Source organism: Mauremys mutica, chromosome 7, assembly GCF_020497125.1.
Source record: "Mauremys mutica isolate MM-2020 ecotype Southern chromosome 7, ASM2049712v1, whole genome shotgun sequence".
Classification (NCBI taxonomy): Eukaryota; Metazoa; Chordata; order Testudines; family Geoemydidae; genus Mauremys; species Mauremys mutica.
In genome coordinates this window covers 8,789,066-8,809,057 of record NC_059078.1, presented here as the reverse complement: position 1 = coordinate 8,809,057, position 19,992 = coordinate 8,789,066, and the positions used below count along the sequence as shown (strand labels likewise).

The following is a 19,992-nucleotide window of genomic DNA, read 5'->3' as shown; positions in this document are numbered from 1 at the left end:
TGCTCTATTCGCGTTTCCTCTCTGCTTGAGTCTCTCCACTGGATTGCACTCGCCTGTTTTGTTTGGGGTCTTTTGTACAAAATTCAAGCTTCCTAATCTCATTGTCAAAAGCTCTCCCTTGCTCCACCTGTTTCTGTAGCTCTCCCCTTATCTCCATCTACACCCCTTTCACCTTGTATCCTCCACCCTAATAATTTTTGCTGCCTCCTCTCACACCTGCTTACATACTGCCCTTTATGCATGGAACAGCATCCCAATGGATGCACACTGAGCCCCCACCTTCCTTTCCTCCTCCAAATACTTAAGAAAACACATCTGTTCCAGACGCATTCCAGCGATAAGACAGACATTCCGCTCACTGAGCCTGATTCTCCAGTCTCCGCTCATCAACCCTGGCATGAATTGGGAATAACTCCATTGAAGTCAATAGAGTTACATTCTTTAGATCAGAATTGTGCCTGGTGTCTGTCTACCTTTTTGTAAATAATAATGCACAATGTTCTCCTTCAGTGGTAGTCAATCTTTGTAAAGTTAAAGGAGTTGGCAATTCTCAAGAATCGAGATAAGTGTCAGAATATACTAAGTAATTTAACCATTCTCCTGCCAGAGAAATTACAGATCCCGTTTCTAGTATTTAATTTGGGTGTGCACCATTCTTTGTCTAACACAAAACATTTAAAAGAACAAGAGGGAGAAATGTTAATAGAAAATTTCCCCAGTGTATAGAATACATGGCAATATGGTATGGTCTCTTGCATGTTCCGATCCCTTCACACACGTACACAACCAAGATTATGCCTACTGTATACTCACATTTCTCCCAAACCCTATTGTCCGAATCTCCTCTATCTGAATCCCTTCCTGTCTTATGTGACGTTTGTTTGCAAAACAATTCCGGAGTGACAAAAACACCTCATATCATTTTGTTATGATACATCCCAGACTTACCAAGAAGTTGTTAAGATTTACAGAGAAATGGGAGATGTTGAACTTTTCTGCTATATCAAATGTAATTGGTTTGTTGGTTAGTGCTGTCTTGGGTGTGCCTATTGCTTTTGTACTTCATGCTCCACATTTTATGATAATCTCATTAACCACATCTTGTTCCATCAAAGCTTTTACCTTGAGTTACTGCATTAGCAACAAAAATAAATTGTTGTTTGACACAGTGGGCACAAGGAAAGGCTGGGCACCTATTGACAAATGGTTCTAATTAGCACAGTTATGTCATGTCAGTAAATCTTTGGCTAGCAGGGAGTGTTGTATCATGAAATCACAAGCTGTGAAGATACACATACTGAGAGTGCAAATAGATTATGAATCCTTTTTAATTTTTTTAATTCTTAGTAATGTACTTCCAGTGAAGTGTGCCATTATTGTCTGACTTAAGTTCCTCTAATGCGGATTTATGTACAAAGCTAAAATGTTTAGCCACAACCTACTGTTTCTGGTATAAGGTGGGTTTCGATAGGCAGATAAAGATGGGCCAGACGTACTATAAGAAAAACATGGTAGTTTGTGTGATTAGATTTTCTACTCATAGCACAATGTGTGTTTGGATTTTGTTGTTCGGTTTGTTTGGGTTTTTGTAGGGACTCAGTCCACACACAGCACATTCACTAAGACCAAGAAGAGTTGTACATAGAGATCGGGGGCAGTATCTTGCCCTAAGCTGGTTCACATTGTTTCAGAAAACTAAATATAGACGATTCATAGAATGCAAATTAAAACATTGTGCTGTGAGAAGCGCATAATATAGATTTTTATTAAATCTCAGAATTGAGGTATTCCCATACAGATGATGGTGATCAATTCAAGTTATGTTAAATTTACACTAGGGGACAATTTTTTTCCCCCTATACATGGGGTGGGATGGAAGGGAAAGGAGAAAATACACATTTTCTTTCATTCTCTTCCTGGGGGAACAATACTTCAAACGAGCTTGTTTCATATTCTCTTCCTCGGAGAGAAACAAACTTTTTTGCCAAAGAAATTCAGCCCTGTTGACCCTGGGCATTTTAAGTGTTGGAATGGTGCCAGGAACCACCAGGGCTGACTCATGAAGAAGCCCCTTGGTATTTGAGGTCAGATTAAATGCAAGTAGGGGCCCCCCAGTCCTGACAGCTGAATTCCAGCATTGCTCTTAAGAGGGCTGGCTTGTGTTATCACCAACTGCAAACAACCCACTGCCTACAGTAACCACCACCCACCCTCAAATTCATCCAGCAAGAGTCATTTTTCAGAGAGAGGCTTTTAGAATTCTGCACTAAGCCAGGCACGCTGAGCTACAGCTCAAAGTGACTTACTCTTTGTTTGGGTGGGTAGTTTCGACAGTGGAGCAGTGGGAGTTTTTTCCCAGTCTCCCCTCTTCATGATTTCACCTCTTGTTCCAGATCCTGTAAAAACCAAATACTAACCTGTCATTCAAATCATTGCGACTTTCATCTGGACTCCTCACCTCTGAGAAACAGCTGAGCCTATTATTAAGGCGTGCGGTAGTGATTCTAAAGGTCAGGGGGAGAACATGCTTTGTTCAGAGGGAGAAGTGATAATGAACTTGTGGGGAGGAGGGGAGAGGCTCCGACTCCCAATTTCTCACTCTCCATGAAGCTGTGAATCATCCCAAATGCTAATCCCTAGTATGTAGTCAGCAGCTTGATGCCATTTAAATGCCAAGCTGTACAATTTACTCCAGGGCAAAGGTACATGACGAAGGAAGCAGACAGACATACCCTTTTTCCTCACGTTTTTCGTTCATTTTTCCATAAATTCCAGAGGTTTAACCTTATGGCTATGGAGAAAGAACTCAGCATGGCCGTTAGAAATGTGAGGCCTTCTGTTTAACAACCAAACTCCCCTATAGTAGTCTTGAACTTCCAGGAGACATGCTGCAGAATGCTATATGGAATACGCACCTGTCAAACGACATATGAAAGGATGGCAGGATGTGAGCTTGGGACCCTAGGAAGGGGTAACTGCCAAAGCCAGGGCCTCCCAGACAAAAATTGTTTTATTCTTTATATTTATGGGGAACCGGGTGCATCAGGGGATTATGTTCTGCAGCCAGAAGACCGGATCCCCAGCCAGTGCAGTTCATCAGAGCTCTGTTGACTTCAGTCAAACTATGTCGATGTACACTAGCTGAGGACCTGCCCAGAGCCTTTACCGCTAAGCTGCCACTTCAAGTTCAGTTGAGGCTCTTCACGTGATTGCAATTTATTGCTACTGCAGAACAGTTCTCAGCAGCCTGCGAAATGAGCCGATGGTCTCAGTGTGGAGGATTTGAATAAAGGTTGTTATCGATAGACAGTAGGGGGTCTCCAAAACTGACTTGGGCAGACCAGCCCCATAAGGCAGAGAGAGTGCTGTGCGTCCTGACAGAAAGGCAGCAGGCAATGTAGAGCTCAGTCTCAGGTCAGGTTGCAGATATTTCAACAGTTACAGCATCCAGGGCTATATTTATTTGATTGGAGCCCGTATCTTGATATCTGATGAGGATCAAATGTTAATAGATTAGCCTATTACCCCACCATATGCTGAGACGAGAGGCTTTACAGTGAAGCAGAAAGCCTGCCCCAGCTCAGAGCCTACATTTTAAGGCTAACATTTTCAAATGTAGGTGACTAATACAGGCACCTACATAAGTAGCCTGGAGTCCAGAGATGCTGAGCACCCATTGAATTCAGTGAGGTTTAGCACCTGTGAAAATCAAGCTACCTACTTCGGACCCCCATCCTGCTGGCACTTAAGCACAGAGACAAAACTCCCAAACGAGGGGCCTAAATACGGATTTGGGTGCTGAACACTAGACTTCCCACAGCTGTGAAGATTGTGGCCTAAAAATCTGTATTTAGGAAACACCTACCCCTCCTCATTGAGGAAAACAGCTCTCATTTTCCTCTCAAACTCTTCCAATCCAGTATATTTCAGTGGAGTTCAGCATTGCCAACCCAGAGTGCTCAAAAAAATCATGAGACTGGTTTAAAGACCATGAGATTTTAAAACAAACATTAATACAAATTGGCTTCTTTTTATTTGCATTCTGGTTTCTGAGCCTTTAGGATGCACTTGGGTCATGTTTTCAAGATTTTACTCCAAAACCCTGAGAGCTAGAAACTTACTGGGTGTTTTTTGTTTGTTGGTTTAAATGGAAGCTGAGATTCCCATGTAATCTCTGTTAATCTCAGCCGCTGGGACTTTAAGGAAAAAACCACCACATATCATAAGAGTGGACAACACTGGGAGATGGAGGGGGAGAAAAAAAAAGATTCTGATTTTTCTCCACAGATTCATGTTTTGTGGCATTCACGTGCTGGCCACAATACCAAGAGCTGCGCATGTTCCTGGCCCAAGAGAACTGGCTGTGGGAAGCTCAGAAATGAAACTTAAAGCCAGTTGGTAACATAGGCCACCCATGGTGGCCACTTCAGCAGAGGCGGTTAAGAATAAAATGAGGCTCATTGCCTCATCCCTAGAGGAGGCTCCTCTGTGTCAGGGCTGACACATTGTCAGGGTGGTGTGGAAGAAGCTTGCGGTGCTGCTAGCCCATGCTCTGTATAAACACAGAGCTTTAATTTACAGTGCCTTCAGCACAACACCTGCCAGAAGCATTGAGCACACTTCCAAGAAGCCAACTTTTTAGTGCCGCCTTGGGCCTGCATTGCTTTCTCTAGATGCAGCTTACAAGATCGGTGCTGATGCTGCAGTTTTTATGCTGCGCTCCTCTCTAGCAATGCACAGTGGCCCACATACCAAGAAATTCTGAAGGAAGAACTGGAATGTGACTCGAGACAAAATCTTGAACTGGAGTCTGATCAGCAACATGGCTCTAAAACAGAAACATGAATAACTGCTCCGGGAAGTCACCCAGCTTGTTCAATTCAGAAATCTAGGCCAGTGTTAATGAATCAGAGCAGTGCATTCTTTACATGGAAAAGTCATGTTTATGCCTGTTCCTCCTACCACTGCTAAAGCATGCAGAAATCCTGCAGAAATGAGGCGTGCAAGTTTCAGCTAATTGATTAATGGAGCATGTAAACAGAACATTTTAACCATTTCAGTGCCGTCTATTATTGCCAGCTTCAGTGGGTGCCAGTTTGTTTGTTCAAAAACTGAGGCGCATTGTATTTACTTTCACTAGAATATTAACTACTTTCTAAAACTGGTCAAAAATTGAATTTCTGATATTCTGATGATGGTTTTTGTCCCAAATTAGGCCAAAAAGTCAAAATATCCAACTTTTCACAGAATGAAAAATTCAGAAAAATTTCTCTTATAGAGGTCAAACCATTTGGTTTCAACATTTTCAATCAAAACAAACATTTTGACATTCCCTAATTGAAATGTTTCATTTCAGTTTGCCAACCTGAAATGAAAACAGTTTATTTTGGGTCAGGTTGATGTTAGTCTCTATGTCCACCCAAGCATTTGCAATGTTTCATGGGAATTGTAATTTCAAGTCAGTCCAAAATAAAACATTTCATTTAGGTTTTCTCCATGGAAATTTTACCAAAATTAGTGTCTTTTTCCCCTCTGCAGAACATTTTGATTTTGACTAAACTTGTTTATTTCAACAGAAAAATATTTGGTTGGACATTTTTTGACCAGCCCTAGTATTTTTCATGCCTGGAATAGATGGGTTGCCTAATCGGAGTGGATTTCTGACTAAAGGCTGAACAAAAATTCTGCTGAAAACCTTGAAACCAACATGGTCATTAAGGCAAGAGGTTTCCTTTGTGCAAATGCTCAGGGCAGGTTTCCTGTATTCTGCCTGGAATCAAGGGTATTATTTAAAAGATGGATAAATACCATCTCTTCTTTTCTTCAGCAGCCTAATTTCCCATTAGCCAGGATATTGTGCTCACAATGAATGATAACCTGGTGTACAGGACAGCATCTTAGACTTGTCATGTCAGAAGGCCTATAGAATTACACTGCTAAGGTAGCTGGAATATGGTGCAAATGAACATGTTCTTGGGTAGCTGATACCCAGTGGCTCTTTCCTTTTCTGGAAACTAATGACTGCATCTGTGATTTAGCAGCAGTAACTTTTGTACCATTCTTATTTTTAGTGACGATAACACAAGAAAAGATTTAAAGGCACTGCCTGCCTTTCCTACCAAGACATTGCAGGAACACCCCTCACTCGCTTACTGGTAAGCTCCTCACTAGTCTAGAAATGTAAATATTAGTAGCAATTAGTGGCCATTACTAGGTCAGTTTTGCACACTGTTTGTAAAGGTTGTAGCATGTGTTATAAATGGGTTTTGATCCCAAGTCCTGTATCTTAACACTTCCAGCCTTTAGAAGTTCTGAATCCAAACCCAGTTCAGGATCTAAATGTGTTTGTTAGCCCCTACCTTTGTGACAGGAGTCAAGCTTGAGGGAGACTTGAAATCCAAACTCCAGCCCAGCTCTGAATTTTGCAAATGGCACCCATTGTTGATAGCAGGCTGAATCAAAACAATTCTCCAGGCCTAGGGGTGTCGGAAGTGCAGAGCCAGATACAGTTTTGTGCCTTGAGTCCATCTCTAGCATGTGTCCTTAGGTAAGAAATACAGCTCAGCATTTGTGTTGTGAAGAAACAGCATTAAACAATAAGATACTTTTATGTTGTAATGGATCCCCTTTATGCAGGTACAGTGTCGCCTGCGTTATTTCATTTCTAGGCTCTAACTTATGCTTTTCTCATTTTTTTTTCCCTATTAAATGCTATGCAACTAAATCACTTGGCCTGTTTTTCATTTGTCTTCAAGAGTGATAGAGGTCCGAATGCTTATTTTGTTTCTAATTCCAGCCGAACTAAATGTAGACACACATGATGGAGTGACGATGGTATAGGTCGTCTATAGGTTCATTTGTTACATGGCTGAGAATAAAAATAACCTGTATGATTATGTAGGAATTAACACATCCATTTTAACTTTTCTCTGTCTTACATATGTAGCACTAGCCACTGTCTGAAGTTCTGGGTTCTTTAGGCACTAGATATGAATTTATCCAATTAGTGCCATTATTCTACAGCAGCATCTGTAACAAATCTGGTTGATCTGAAATGAGTAGCTAATTAGACTCTGGAACATTGGATGCTGTAGTAAGGATTAGACAGAAGGTTCCATTCTACATAATGAAGGATGGAACTGGAGTCATTATGAAACAAACTACCGAGAAATATTCAATGAAGCACCTTTGGTGCACGCTGAGCATGGGTTTGAATATCATCAAACGTTACTGCATGTAAAAAAATAAAATAAAAAAAAATCACTGAGCCTCTAAATTGATTTTGTGCTTGTTTTGCAGTGAGGACAGAGTAATTGAACATTATATAAAAATTAAAGGTCTGACCAGAGGACAAGCTATTGTTCAGTGAGTGTATCGCTTATTTAATTGGGGGGTATTTTTGAAATACTTTCTGTTGATACGTGGGAATGATACTGTTCTTATAGTCATTCGTTGTGGACTTTTACCATTCATATCTATAGCAATGACATTTTCGACTGATATTGTTTAATACAAACAGCAAATTTACATTAACCTATGTCTTAAATTTTGCATTTCACAAGTCCCCAGTTAAGGTTTTACCTCCTTTAAATATTTTCGATATGCAAAAAAATGATTATGGCCTCATTTTAATACCAATACGAGAGGGATTACCTCCAAGCTTCGTTTGCTAACAGTTAATTTTTACCCCGATATCTGAAGGAGGATGTTGCCTTAAGTTGTGTCAGGATAACAAATATATTTATTGTTTTAAAATGGTTTGAATTTGGTTTTCAAAAAGATGAGGGACTTAAGGGCTATTCCAAAGCCAATTGAAGTCAACAGATTTCCATTGCTGAGCTTTATTTCAGACCCTAAAAGCACTGAGTGGAGGCGACTATAGTATAAGGTGTAATATGCCCAAATGTTTGAGAAGAGCTACATAGTTATATGAAGCAGACAGCATGCAAGTTTCCCCATATAGTGCGCTGACTGCACCTCTCTCCTACCCAGTTAAAATCCAGCTATTAAGTCCTAGGACTCTTTTAAGTAGGAATGTAGAATAAATTATCTTTTCAGAGGTTCACTAATCCATTGAATCACCGACGTATTGAACGCCTAGACCCTTAAAATAAATGTGTTAGTCTTTAAGGTGCCACATGTACTCCTGTTCTTTTTGCAGATACAGACTAACACGGCTGCTACTCTGAAACCTAGACCCTTAATGGCATAATTGTATTAATATGACTACTTCAAACCACTTCTTTTTTGATGTTACCATAACTCTCCTTCTCATTTTGCCAAGTCACCAGAATTAAATAAGTGTAGGCAGCTCCTTCCTGCAACATTCTGTCTTGGATGGTTTAGACACAACAAATCCTGCATCTTGGCAGGGGGTTAGACTGGATGACCCTTGAGGTCCCTTCTAACCCTATGATTCTATGATTCTAACATTTCAGAAAAGACCTTTCAACATGTAGTTTTAGTCTCAGCTTCCTCAACTCTTGATAAGAGGAATTACAGGGAACAGTTACTTTATTTTTCAAAAATTTTGTTGCATGTGCACAGAAATTTTGCCATCGACTTCAACTGGCCCAGAATTTCACTTCTGTTCCCAATGGAGGGTGCTGAGCCCCTCACTTAATATGCAAAAGATAAATGACATGATCTGAATGCATATGTAAAAGAGGATATGTTAAGAGGCATTATTCTCTCCAGAGCAACTCATCAGATGCACTGTAAATCTGTCTACAGGTACATGAAAGTGGTAGAAGTTCTGCCTACATATGGAGTCCATTACTATGGAGTAAAGGTTAGTGATTGTTCATAGATAACATGATTACATTCTTGAAGGAATGATTTCACTGTACAACATCTGCCAGTCAATATTAAAAACTGCACGTCTGATTCATACCTTTTCAGTCTTCTTAGAGAACTGTTTTGTTATTGGTGGACTGCGAATCATTTACAGAGAAGGCAGAAGGAAATCTTTGTTTAAAAAAAAAAAAAGACCCCTGTAATCCTTTCATCCTAATTAAACTGGATATCACTCCTAGCTTTTAAGCAGTTACACTTCTTCAAAGGCCCGGTGCATTGTTAATCAAGATTAGAAAAATGTAACAGAGAAAAGACTAAGGGTACATCTATGCTATAGCCAGCGGTGTGGTTTACAACTCATGCAGACATACATGTGCTAATTGTACTCTACCTAGCTCACTAAAAGTAGCAGTAAGAACACAGTCACATGGGCTTAAGCATTGGCTGCAGAACTGAATACATACCAAGGGGGTCAGGCAGGCCTGTGCAGCCCATACCCCTAGCTGCAGTGTAAATGCACCCTATGTAATTAGTGAAATCCTGCTGCCATTACCACCCTCAACATCCTCTTCCTTCTCAGCCCCATAACATTTGAAGCACTTTTGTTAAAATTGAACAAAATTATGCTAACAAAATTTCTATAGAACTGAAAAGTTTTTTGAGGCAGGGAAGGGAATAGTTTAATAACTAGTCAATACATTGGAAACAAATTCTGGATAAATGGGCAAAGCATGAGCCGAAAAAAAGGGAGTGGGGGCTTTATTGCATATGAGATGGCAGAGCCCTTTCATCACAATCTCACTGCTTGAGTGCAGGTTTGTTTGCAAAGTCCTCCTGTGTTCCTAACCCGCTGATACTTGTCACAGAATTAAATCGGTAAATACTATATAATCTTTGAGGTTCTTAACTCCTCATTAGATCTTGGTTCTTGTGTTCTTCCATTTTACAGGATAAACAAGGAATCCCGTGGTGGCTTGGCATCAGTTATAAAGGAATAGGACAGTACGACTTACAAGACAAAGTCAAGCCTAGAAAAGTAAGTTGTTTTTTTGCCATGTCAAAATGCAGCTTTTTTATTTTTTTATTTATTTTTTAAAGCCATGGCTAGTTAGAGTCCTGAGGAAAATGAAAGCTTTAGACACCATGAATTCCAGAAAACTGGAGGGGAAGACATGCTTCCTCTCCAGCAGATAGACAGTGCAAACTCTTAACGAGCAGTACAAAAGTTTGGTTCACATGTGCTTCTAGTGAGTTTGATGGTCTCAGTGCATTCGTTACTGGACTTTTAACAACCTCACTAGGTCATCCCACAGTATGTAGCAATTTGGTGTGGCTGGGGGGTCTCTGCTTTACATGGGTTCAGAGTTATTGGTCCTGGCTTTAGCTTTTTCTCAAGCAGAATCTCCATTGACGTGTGTGTGTGTGTGTGTGTGAGAGTGTGAGAGAGAGAGAAATGATCAGTGGATCAGGTCATAAAATCAGTTCGGTATCTCATATGAGTGAGATGCGGGTTGAATCCTTGGTGAAGCTGCAGGCCTATCAATGCATCTGCTGATTCCCAGGATGCGTGTAACTGTAGGTGGTGGGTTGAGAACATGTGCTTGAATATCTGAGACTGCTCTTTCCTCCTCATCCCCCTCTGTGTATTTGAGTAATTCCTGCCAATAATCTCAGTTACTGAAGCAAAGCACGGGGCCCTGTATTCCCTCGCTGGCTCCCTACAAGTCATCTATCAGCGCACCCTCACAAGCCCCTCTGCTGGCAAGCTGTCATACTGCCCAAGCACGTGATGTGCACGGGAACTATTCCAGCTCAACAACTGATTAAGTCCCATTCAGAGCTTGGAATGAGCCCTGGAGGTCTTTGGAGAACTGGTTTCCTAGAATGGGTGGAGGAGGTTTCGACACGTGTGCGAGTTGTCCTGTAGGGGGGAATACACCTGGTTTCTCTCTTGTAGCCGTGTCTCCCCTGTCCCCATGCAGAACTGGTTTTCTGATGTGCTTCCTACCCCCAGGATTTGGGCAGTAGCTCACAGGAGCGTGCGTGTGTGCTGCCAGCAGTCACTTCAGATCAGTTTAGACCATTGTGCGCTTGTCCAGGAGATGGAAAGTTACACAGGAGGAGTGAGCCTGTGGAACAGAATTGGCTGGCACATATTCTGGATGAGCGTCTAGAAACATGGCTATAGGAACATGTGAGATCCACTAGTAGCAATTCAACGTGCTAATAAGACCCACACTGTGTCACTGTCCTCTCCCTTTTGACAATCAGCTACTGATTGATTCCTTTTCTTGAGCTAACTTGTCACCAAGATCAATCTCTTAAATTTCTCTCTTGTTCTGTCCAGTGAAAGGCCTTTATTTAGTCCCAGGACTTTCTGCTGTCCACATACCACAGTGACAAAGTAGGTTTGATTTGGGTGTAAGATTATAAGATAGCCAAGATGGGTAAAAGATCAAATCAACCCAGGTTCACAAGGATGACCATGCCTGATGTACTCCCAAGCATTGACTGAGTACAGACAGTATATTAGTAAATGGGTCAGCAAGCGGAGGTTAGGAATCTCATCCTCTGGGCACCCCTCGGCATTGTTGCAAATGCTTGTAATACCGTGGTAGATGCGGCCAGTCATGTCCAGCACCCAGGGCAAGAAAGTGTGCGTGCAGCTGAACCAGTTCTCAGTTTAATTCCCTTTGTACCTATGGGCTTATCATTCTCAACAACAGCTGGGCAGCTTGGGAAACTCCATGTTCTTCAAGGTTGCCAGGGCCCAAATGCCAACAGTCACATCTTGCCACCATTACACCTGTGTCACTCCCTCTAAAGTCAATGGGAGTTTTGTGTACGAATCAGTGCCAGGCTTTATAATGGAAATGTTTGCAGACGATTCACAGCAGTGCCACTTGAGTGCCTTGCAGTAATTTTAACTACCCAGTTTGAAGTACAGAACAAAGAGGGAGGAGAAGCATCAAGGTCGTCGGAAAGTCTGATGCCAATAGGCTGTTTGAAACAGTGACTTAGTTTAACACACGAGGTCATGGACCAACACTGAGGAAGAAATTAATGTGCAAACAGGTTCTTTACACAAAGGGTGGTTCCGTGTTTGGAAACAAACTGCTCAAGTTAGCAGTGAGAGTAGTAATTAGGGAGCACAGTTTCAAGGGAGAAAGGGTTGCATAAGGAAATAGAAGTGATCGGATACTGACTAGATTTGGGGGGGGTTAAGATGCATTGCAGAACTGTTCATTTTCACACACAAGAGGTGCAGGGCATTTGCTCAGGTTGAATTACATTCACTCTCCGTGTCAGCCTTTGCCGTTTGCTTTTGGCTAGAAATAGTCAGTTTCAATTCATTTTTATTGAGTTTTCAAATCAGTAACTATATGGGAAGATCTATCCAGAGGGAGAGGAGGCTGTGTGACTCATCTAAATGTCTGTCTAAATCTGTGGACCACAACCAGCAAATATGATCTTCTTTCCAGGCAGTGTGGGAGAGGGATGAGCTATGTAGCATGTAGACTCTGTCTTTCTGCACTGAAGTGCCAATAACATTGGATTTTCAGGAAATTCCTTGCTTTGCCCTTCTGGATGGAGCCAGGCTGGCAATAGCCCAGATGGCAGGCCCTGCACAAGAATCCTGCTGTTTGGCTCATGGATCAAAAGTCCTCTGCTACATATCCTTAACCAGTTGGGAAGGAGTTAAGGGAATCCCTATTGTGATCTACCCACCAAGATAGATACCTTAAAAAGTGAATGTGTGTTTGATTAGCAGAGTAAGAGAGAGATGCCATGTTAAAAGATAACCAACAACAAGCTGATTTTCCTGTTTTTAACTGTATATGGGCTTGTCTACACTTACCGGGGGATCCACTAGCGGCGATCGATGCATCGACAGTCGATTTAGTGGGTCTAGTGAAGACCCGCTATATCCACTGCAGATCGCTCTCCCATCAACATCACGTAGTGTGGACCCTGCGGTAAGTAGATCTAAGCTATGTCGATTTGAGTTACACTATTCATGTAACTAATTGCTTAGCTTAGCTCGAATTTCCCCTGTAGTGTGGACAAGATCTACGATTGTTTGGTGTACAAACATCTACAGATATTTGCTGGGGCTGGAAAGCTGCTGAGGTTTCAGGTATGGCACTTTTAGCAGGAGTCTACACTGTTATCCCCAGTCTGCTGGCTAAGTCCCAACACAGTAATTGAATTCTGCCTATTCCTGTACTCCACATTCTGTGAAGGCTGCTGCTAGAGATGGCTGCCTTTTTTTTTAACTTAATATTGTTTTCCATTGATAACATGCACCCATCGGAAACTCTCCAAGTTTATATTCAATTAAAAAACACATTAACTAGTAGACCCACTCGGATTGACACAATGCCAACAAAAGGACAATGAAAAACCCTCCTCCTTAAAATATAGGAATCTCAGGCCACCCAAATAATTGTAGGCAGAAAAGGCCATGTGTAAATACATGAGCCCTAGAGCATACTGAAGGTCAATAGACTGGATCAGCAAGGTGAGTGAGATCCAGAGTTAAGAGTCCCTCACTGAAAGCACCTTCTGAAACAAAGATGGATGAAATAATCTGTAATCTGCAGTCTGGCCACCGCTTATACCTGTAATGTTACCCATGTGAACAGTCCCATAAAGGGGGCTACCTATTTGCACGAGTGTTGCCCTGGCCAGAACCATAGTTTGTCATCAAGGGCCCAGTCTTCATGTGAGCAGTCCTGCTAAAGTTAATGGGACTGTTCCTGAAGGAACGCCTCACCTGAGGAAGGCTTTCCAGCCCCACCAACTATCCGGGGCTGTTTCTTCAAACACCCTCCCCATCCCACACACACATCAGTTACTACCGATATATTGATTGTGCTTGGAAGTGGTTTGAAGCTAAAATGGTCCCTTCTCTTAAAAGCCCGTCTTGCCCCACTGTTAGTGACAGTTTTGTCGCTGTCTGCAGGGAGAGCTGAAGGAATCATTCTGCTCCAGTGCTGCGATATGCTGACAATGGACAAGTGGGGTTTGGTTGTTTGTTTTTTTAAGAGTATCGTTCTTGCTGTCATCTCCGAAGACCAAGGCAATTTTAATGAATGAGAGGAAGTGGACTCCATATTGGCTACACACTATAGTGTCCATATGGCTCAGGGGATAAGTGCTCTGGAACATAAGATCATTAGGACGTATGATGCATGGCTTCAGAACCCACATCCAGGTTTAAATTCATGCCCAGGATTAACACTTCTGTCCTGTTATGGTGCCAGCCTCTCTTTAGTTCAGATGGTAAAGTAAGGGGCCTTCTCCTCATCTTTGTTGATTGTCCAGATGTTATTTAAAGTTCGCATTCCACAATCCTTGTTGACTAGATTAGGAGATAACACCAGTATCCTGGCCAGCGTTCCTTTTCTAAATAAAACAGGTTTTAATGTCCAAAGCCCTATGTGTCCATTTAGTATACAGGATGAATCTTCATTTGCCTACAACAGCATCCAGCTTATTAATATGTAAAGTAGTTTGCTCTGCCTTTGTGTCTGAAAATGAAACTAGATTCCATTATATGCTGTAATAAACCACTGTATGGTGAGCTAATGAGAACGGAAATTTGAAAAGATAATAGCAACATTAGTCAAAAAGTTCAGCTAAGTTTTCTCCTGCTCTGTTCTATTCCTGTATTCAAGTTACAGTACTTAATGTAGTACTAATGCCTAAATAGAAAAAATGGATCTTATTATGGAGTTGTATTAAAGCTACAGATATTTCAATATCAATTTCCTTCACCACACAATAGCATTGTTAAAGCATACTAGCTTTGAAAATGGATAATGCTTATCATAGGTATTTACAAAATGAAGAAAAAGGTGTCTAAATCTTGATGCTGCACGTTTTCTCTTATAGAACTATTTCTTAATATACATTTTCTGTCCTGCATTGTTCAGCTGTTCAGAATACAATAGTATTGGCACTGAATTCTCAGCAGGCTATTCTAATTATGCAAAGATCCCATTTGCTTTGTGTGTTTCTCACCCAGGGGAAGCCGTTGATTTAGAATCCAGATACTGATTGAAAGTAAGCACAGAGCTTGTAATAAGACTATTCTATGAAAAGCAGTGACTTCCAGATGCAGATTGTTGTTTGAGCTTCAGCCCTCTAAAGACACACTTGTTTTATGTTGGTTTGCTTTGTTGTTGCAAAATTTCTGTGGATTTTACCAGGAGGGTAAAACAAGTGAGACCATGGTTTGATTTTTTTGAGACGTTCGAAAAAATACTTTATTGGTAGAAAAAGTTCTGTAAATCTCTCCTTCTGACTAAGGGTTTAATATACAAAAACCTGAGTTACCAGCACAACATTAGTTACAAAACCCATTGTCCAATTATAGGATCCCATCTGGTGAATAAGGTTGGAGAAGGATATTAATTCTCATGTGCACGCACAAACTACTTTAAATATGTTTTCTGATTTTCTTTTGAAAGGAGAAAACATGAACCAGCAGATGAGATGCTTAAAACAAAAAGGATGTAATCGGCACATTCCATGCACCTGTGCAAATGATCACTTACAGTGTATTAAAAACCAAAGAGCCTAAGGATTCCAGCCTCCGTAATTGTGCGGATAATATGGTTCTGGGTAAATGCCTTGTTCTGGCCAAGTCCAATAAATGTCCTCAGCTCAGCCCTAGAATTATACTGTGCATCTTGTTATTCAATAGCTGTGCTTGGCTGAACTAATCACAGAGCTTTCAAAGCTAGAAGTTTTATATTTTGAGTCTTCAGATTTTCACTCCCCGTTAAGAGGATCTGGGGAATCACCCAGCCATTTTCTTGGAGAAAGCTATAGGCAGAAAAGACTGATAGGTCCATTAAGTAAATTGCCGCCTAGAAACTTCTGCTAAATATTTCTCCCCCCAAAATGAGCTCTCACCACAAAGCCCAGCATGCCTGGAATATTGCCATCAGCCTTGTCTAGAAAATGTTCAAGTACATTTGCTTTTCTTCAGCACTTCGGGCCTGATTGACCACTCTATTTCAGGGTTTTTCTGCAATTAATATGTCTCGTTGCTTCCTTATACTCCCCCATCTGTCTGTATCCACCTCTCTCTCATCTTATACTTGGATTTGTAAGCGGTGTGACAGAGTGCTGAGAGATGGACCCTGGTTCCTGTGAGGAGGCCTAATTGGCCTGGGGTGTGCCTGATTACCAGGCCAGACTGGGGTAAGGAAGTTAATTAATTAGCCAATAAACAGGCAAGAGGTTTAAAAAGAGGAAAGGAAAAAGAGGAAGGAAATGTTTAAAAAAGGAATGGGGTGGGGTTGAGAGAGAGAGAGAGAGAGAGAGAAAAGGTGAGTGAAAGGCTAGGAGAGGCTGACAAGGTGAGTTCTCTGAGTAGACGCCCCTCAGTTCCCACCCCACTTTGGAGAAGGGACCAGAAAGCTGGAAAACAGTGCCAAGGTGGATGTCCCAATATGCACTGGTGGAAGTACTGAGACAAGCAAGAAAGTCTCAGAGCGGCCTCTGTTTGTGGAAAGGGGCAGTCATGTGATAGGCATGCCCTGTCACACGGGGAATGGCTTTGTTTGTACACAGGGGCGGCTCTAGCCATTTCGCTGCCCCAAGCACGGCGGTACGCCACGGGGGGCGCTCTGCCGGTCGCCTGTCCCGCAGCTCTGGTGGACCTCCCGCAGACGTGCCTGCAGATGCTCCACCGAAGCCGTGGGACAAATGGGAGGTCCACCGGAGCCGCCTGCCGCCCTCCCGGCGACCGGCAGAGCGCCCCCCGCGGCATGCCGCCCCAAGCACGCGCGTGGCGTGCTGGGGCCTGGAGCCGCCCCTGTTTGTACAGTGCCTAGCACACTGAAGTCCTGGTTCAGGTCTGGGGCTCCAAAGCGCTGAAATAAACCATTAATAATAAATAAAAAAGTAGTCCAATAAAAGCACAAATCTAGGGTGTGATTCACCATCATGCTATCTCAGTTTTAATCCAAGTACCACTGGCACTTCTTGAAGTCTGGATCTATTTCAGAAATAAAAGGTTTCTTTCAAGCAAATATTTCTGCCTAGAAAATGTAATGCTTGCTGAGGATGATGTTAATCCATTTGTGTTACCATGCAATTGCATCCATTCTTCTGATGAAGTTTCTTACAGAGAAAAAATAAAATTAACAATTTGATACAATGATTTCATTTTCCCCAGAGCTGTATAGCACAGTCTGGTTGCGTGAATCATTGGCTGACGTACACATGTTCTACAACATCCCTAATTTTAGTTGCATCATCACAGTCTGCTTTGCATTTAAGTGACTATCAAATATTGCCAAAAACGACCGCTTCCCTTGCAAAGGCATCACTTCCTTTAAATTGGTACAACAGTGTGGTCTATAATCAGAGTTTTTCTGGATCAGAAATGACCACCTCTCTCATAGAGCCTCTACCCAGCATCTTCGTTATAAGAAAGGCTTTCTTTAGAAGTTTCAGTGGACAAATGATTGTAACCCACAAAAGTGCATGCACAATGAGCCAGACTCTGCTTAGTCATAAGCTGGCATAAATCGACTGCAGTTGTGTTTTCTACCAGGGTACACCAAGGCTGATTCTTTCTCCTTCCCTCCCTCTCTGTTTCCCACCTGTTGAGGCTACATCGCTGATTTAGATTAAGCACATTTCTCTTGAACTAACCCAAACTTTTATGAGTTTATGGCTTATTGCATTACCTGTATAGTAGAACCTTAGAGTTATGAACACCATAACTCTGAAATGTTTGTAACTCTGAACAAAACATTATGGTTGTTTTTCAAAAGTTTGCAACTGAACATTGACTTAATACAGTTTTGAAACTTTATTGTGTAGAAGAAAAATGCTTATGCTGCTTTCCTTTTATTTTTTAAATTTTTAATACAACAAAAAAAAAGGCAAATTTAGTATTTGTTGGCAGGAGGTGGTGGGGGGGTTGTTTTGTTTTGGTCTCTGCTGCTGCCTGACTGTACTTCCGGTTCTGATGATTCCTTGATGTTTTTCTTATATACCCAGGATATGTTTGATTATTAGAAATATAGGGAGTTGGGTTTGTGATGAGTAGGAGAACCACATGGTGAATTGCCTGCAGGGTGCGAAGGTTGTGGATCAGTTGAGATATCTAGATAGATGTCTATGCAGTGCTGAGGAGGAGCCGCTGGTTGTGGTACATGTAGGTACCAGTGACATAGGGAACGGTAGGAGAGAGGTCCTAGAGGCCAAATTTAGGCTGCTAGGTAAGAGATTAAAGTCCAGGACCTCCATTCTCTGAAATGCTTCCAGTTCCATGTGCAGGGCCAGTTAGACAGGCAGAACTGCAGGGTCTCAATGCATGGACAAGAGGATGATGTAGGGAGGAGGGGTTTAGGTTTATTAGGAACTGGGGAGCCTTTTGGGAAAGGAGGAAGGATGGGCTCCATCTAAACCAAAATGGAACTAGATTGTTGGCATCATAGGCGCTGACTCCGTGGGTGTTCCGGGGCTGGAGCACCCACCGGCAGCCAAGCTCCCCCCCGCCCCACATCACCTCCTCCTCCCCTGAGCGTTTTTGCGTCCCCGCTTCTCCACCTACCTCCCAGCGCTTGCCGCCATCAAATAGCTGTTTGGTGGAGTAGCAAGCTCCAGGGGGGAGGGGGAGGCACGTGGCACGCTCAGGGGAGGAGGCGGGGAAGAGGTGGGGCCAGGGAGGGGATTTGGGGAAGGAGTCAGAATGGGGGCAGAGTTGGGGCAGGGACTTTGGGGAAGGGGTTGGGATGGGAGTGGGGCAGGAGGGGGATCGAGAACCTACCAGCACAAGCAGAACTCGGCGCCTATGGTTGGCATGTAAAATTAAAAAGGTTGTAGAGGAGTTATTAAACTGATGGCTGGGGGACAGCTGACAGATGCAGAAGAGCACATGGTGTGCACAGACATTCCTTAGGAGAGGATTTATTAAAGGGAATACTCTGTATCCTCATAACATGGACTGATGAATGTAACCAGGTTTAGAATGATATAGAAATGCAGGTATGTTAAAAACAGAGCCAAAGAAATCCTTCGGGTGTTTGCTGTTAAGTGAAGTCCTGTTTAGTGCTTATGAACAATTATGAACATTGCTAACTAGCTTTGCATCTCTGAGGATCTTCTCAGCTCTTTAACAAACCATTACAGGGCCAAATTCTGCACTTAGAACCACACATATGTCTCCCCTTGAGCTTAATGGGGGTCTTGAATGATCTAAGTGGATGGAGAAGCGTTTTTATAAACACTTATTATCTCAGGTGCATGTACCAGGAGCAAGGCAATTTATACAGATTGCAAAATGTTTGCGAAAACATTTTAATTATTTCTAATTGGTCTTCCTGCCTTCAAAAGCCAGTATGAAGTTCCCTGATCGGTTTGCTACTCTTTCCATTTTGCTGTATGTAAATTTTAGAAGTGGTGAAAATTAGGTAGGATTCAAAAACAGGTTTGTACAGAGTTAGGTCAGGTATAGTGAGGAAAGGATTTATGAAGTGGGAGTTTATTGGAGTATAGACCTCTGGATTTGGCCCCTGATCTGGAAAAACTTATTTGTAAGCCGTTTGTACAAGTCTGTTTCACTCCCTTTGATTTTTCTCCAGTCGTCAGTGGCCTTTCTTTTCCTGGCCATCCCTTATGGCCTGTCTCTACTGCTTTTAAAAAAAAGATGAAACACCTTATTTTACTCATCAGTAATTGAAGATAATTAGATTTTATTTGCTTATTTATTTTTGAGTTCCTCTATATAAATATTATTTGCCCACCCTTATTCTGTGATTACCTAGACAGTTACATGTCTTTCTAAAAGGACAGTATGGCAGCATAGTTAGCTTTATTTAAACCATTTCAGATTAAAAGCCATTGGAAAACTGTGTGTGTTAAATATGCATACAGAAAATTCAGAGAAGTGATGGTTATGGAGAGAAAAATCTTTAGGTAGCTCGTATATTGTTTAGTCATACGAGTTATTAACAAACAGGTTATTATTTCTTAGTTGTTGTTTGAAAATATGATATGGTGTAACTACATATCATGAACCCACAGATCCCTAGTACAGCAAACTGTAGCCTTCAAAACAATTATTGATTTTTGGCATTTCTCATGTCAATAGATGCAGCATAAAGCAAGTACAGCAAAGTCATATGCAAGCGTAAACTTCTCAGCATCTCTAGTACTGCATGCTAC

At 41.9% G+C, this 19,992-nt stretch overlaps 1 protein-coding gene across 6 annotated transcripts in view; it reads left to right on the top strand.

Moving 5' to 3' along the window:
- The window catches only part of FRMD4B (FERM domain containing 4B), a 186,754-nt gene that overhangs the window by 143,274 nt on the left and 23,488 nt on the right, over positions 1-19,992 (top strand). For all 6 annotated transcript variants that reach the window (XM_045024462.1, XM_045024459.1, XM_045024461.1 and 3 more), the window contains 4 exons: positions 6,072-6,155; positions 7,300-7,365; positions 8,734-8,791; positions 9,746-9,832. In XM_045024462.1, coding sequence (XP_044880397.1) covers positions 6,072-6,155; positions 7,300-7,365; positions 8,734-8,791; positions 9,746-9,832 — 295 coding nt within the window. The remainder of the gene's footprint in view (positions 1-6,071; positions 6,156-7,299; positions 7,366-8,733; positions 8,792-9,745; positions 9,833-19,992) is intronic.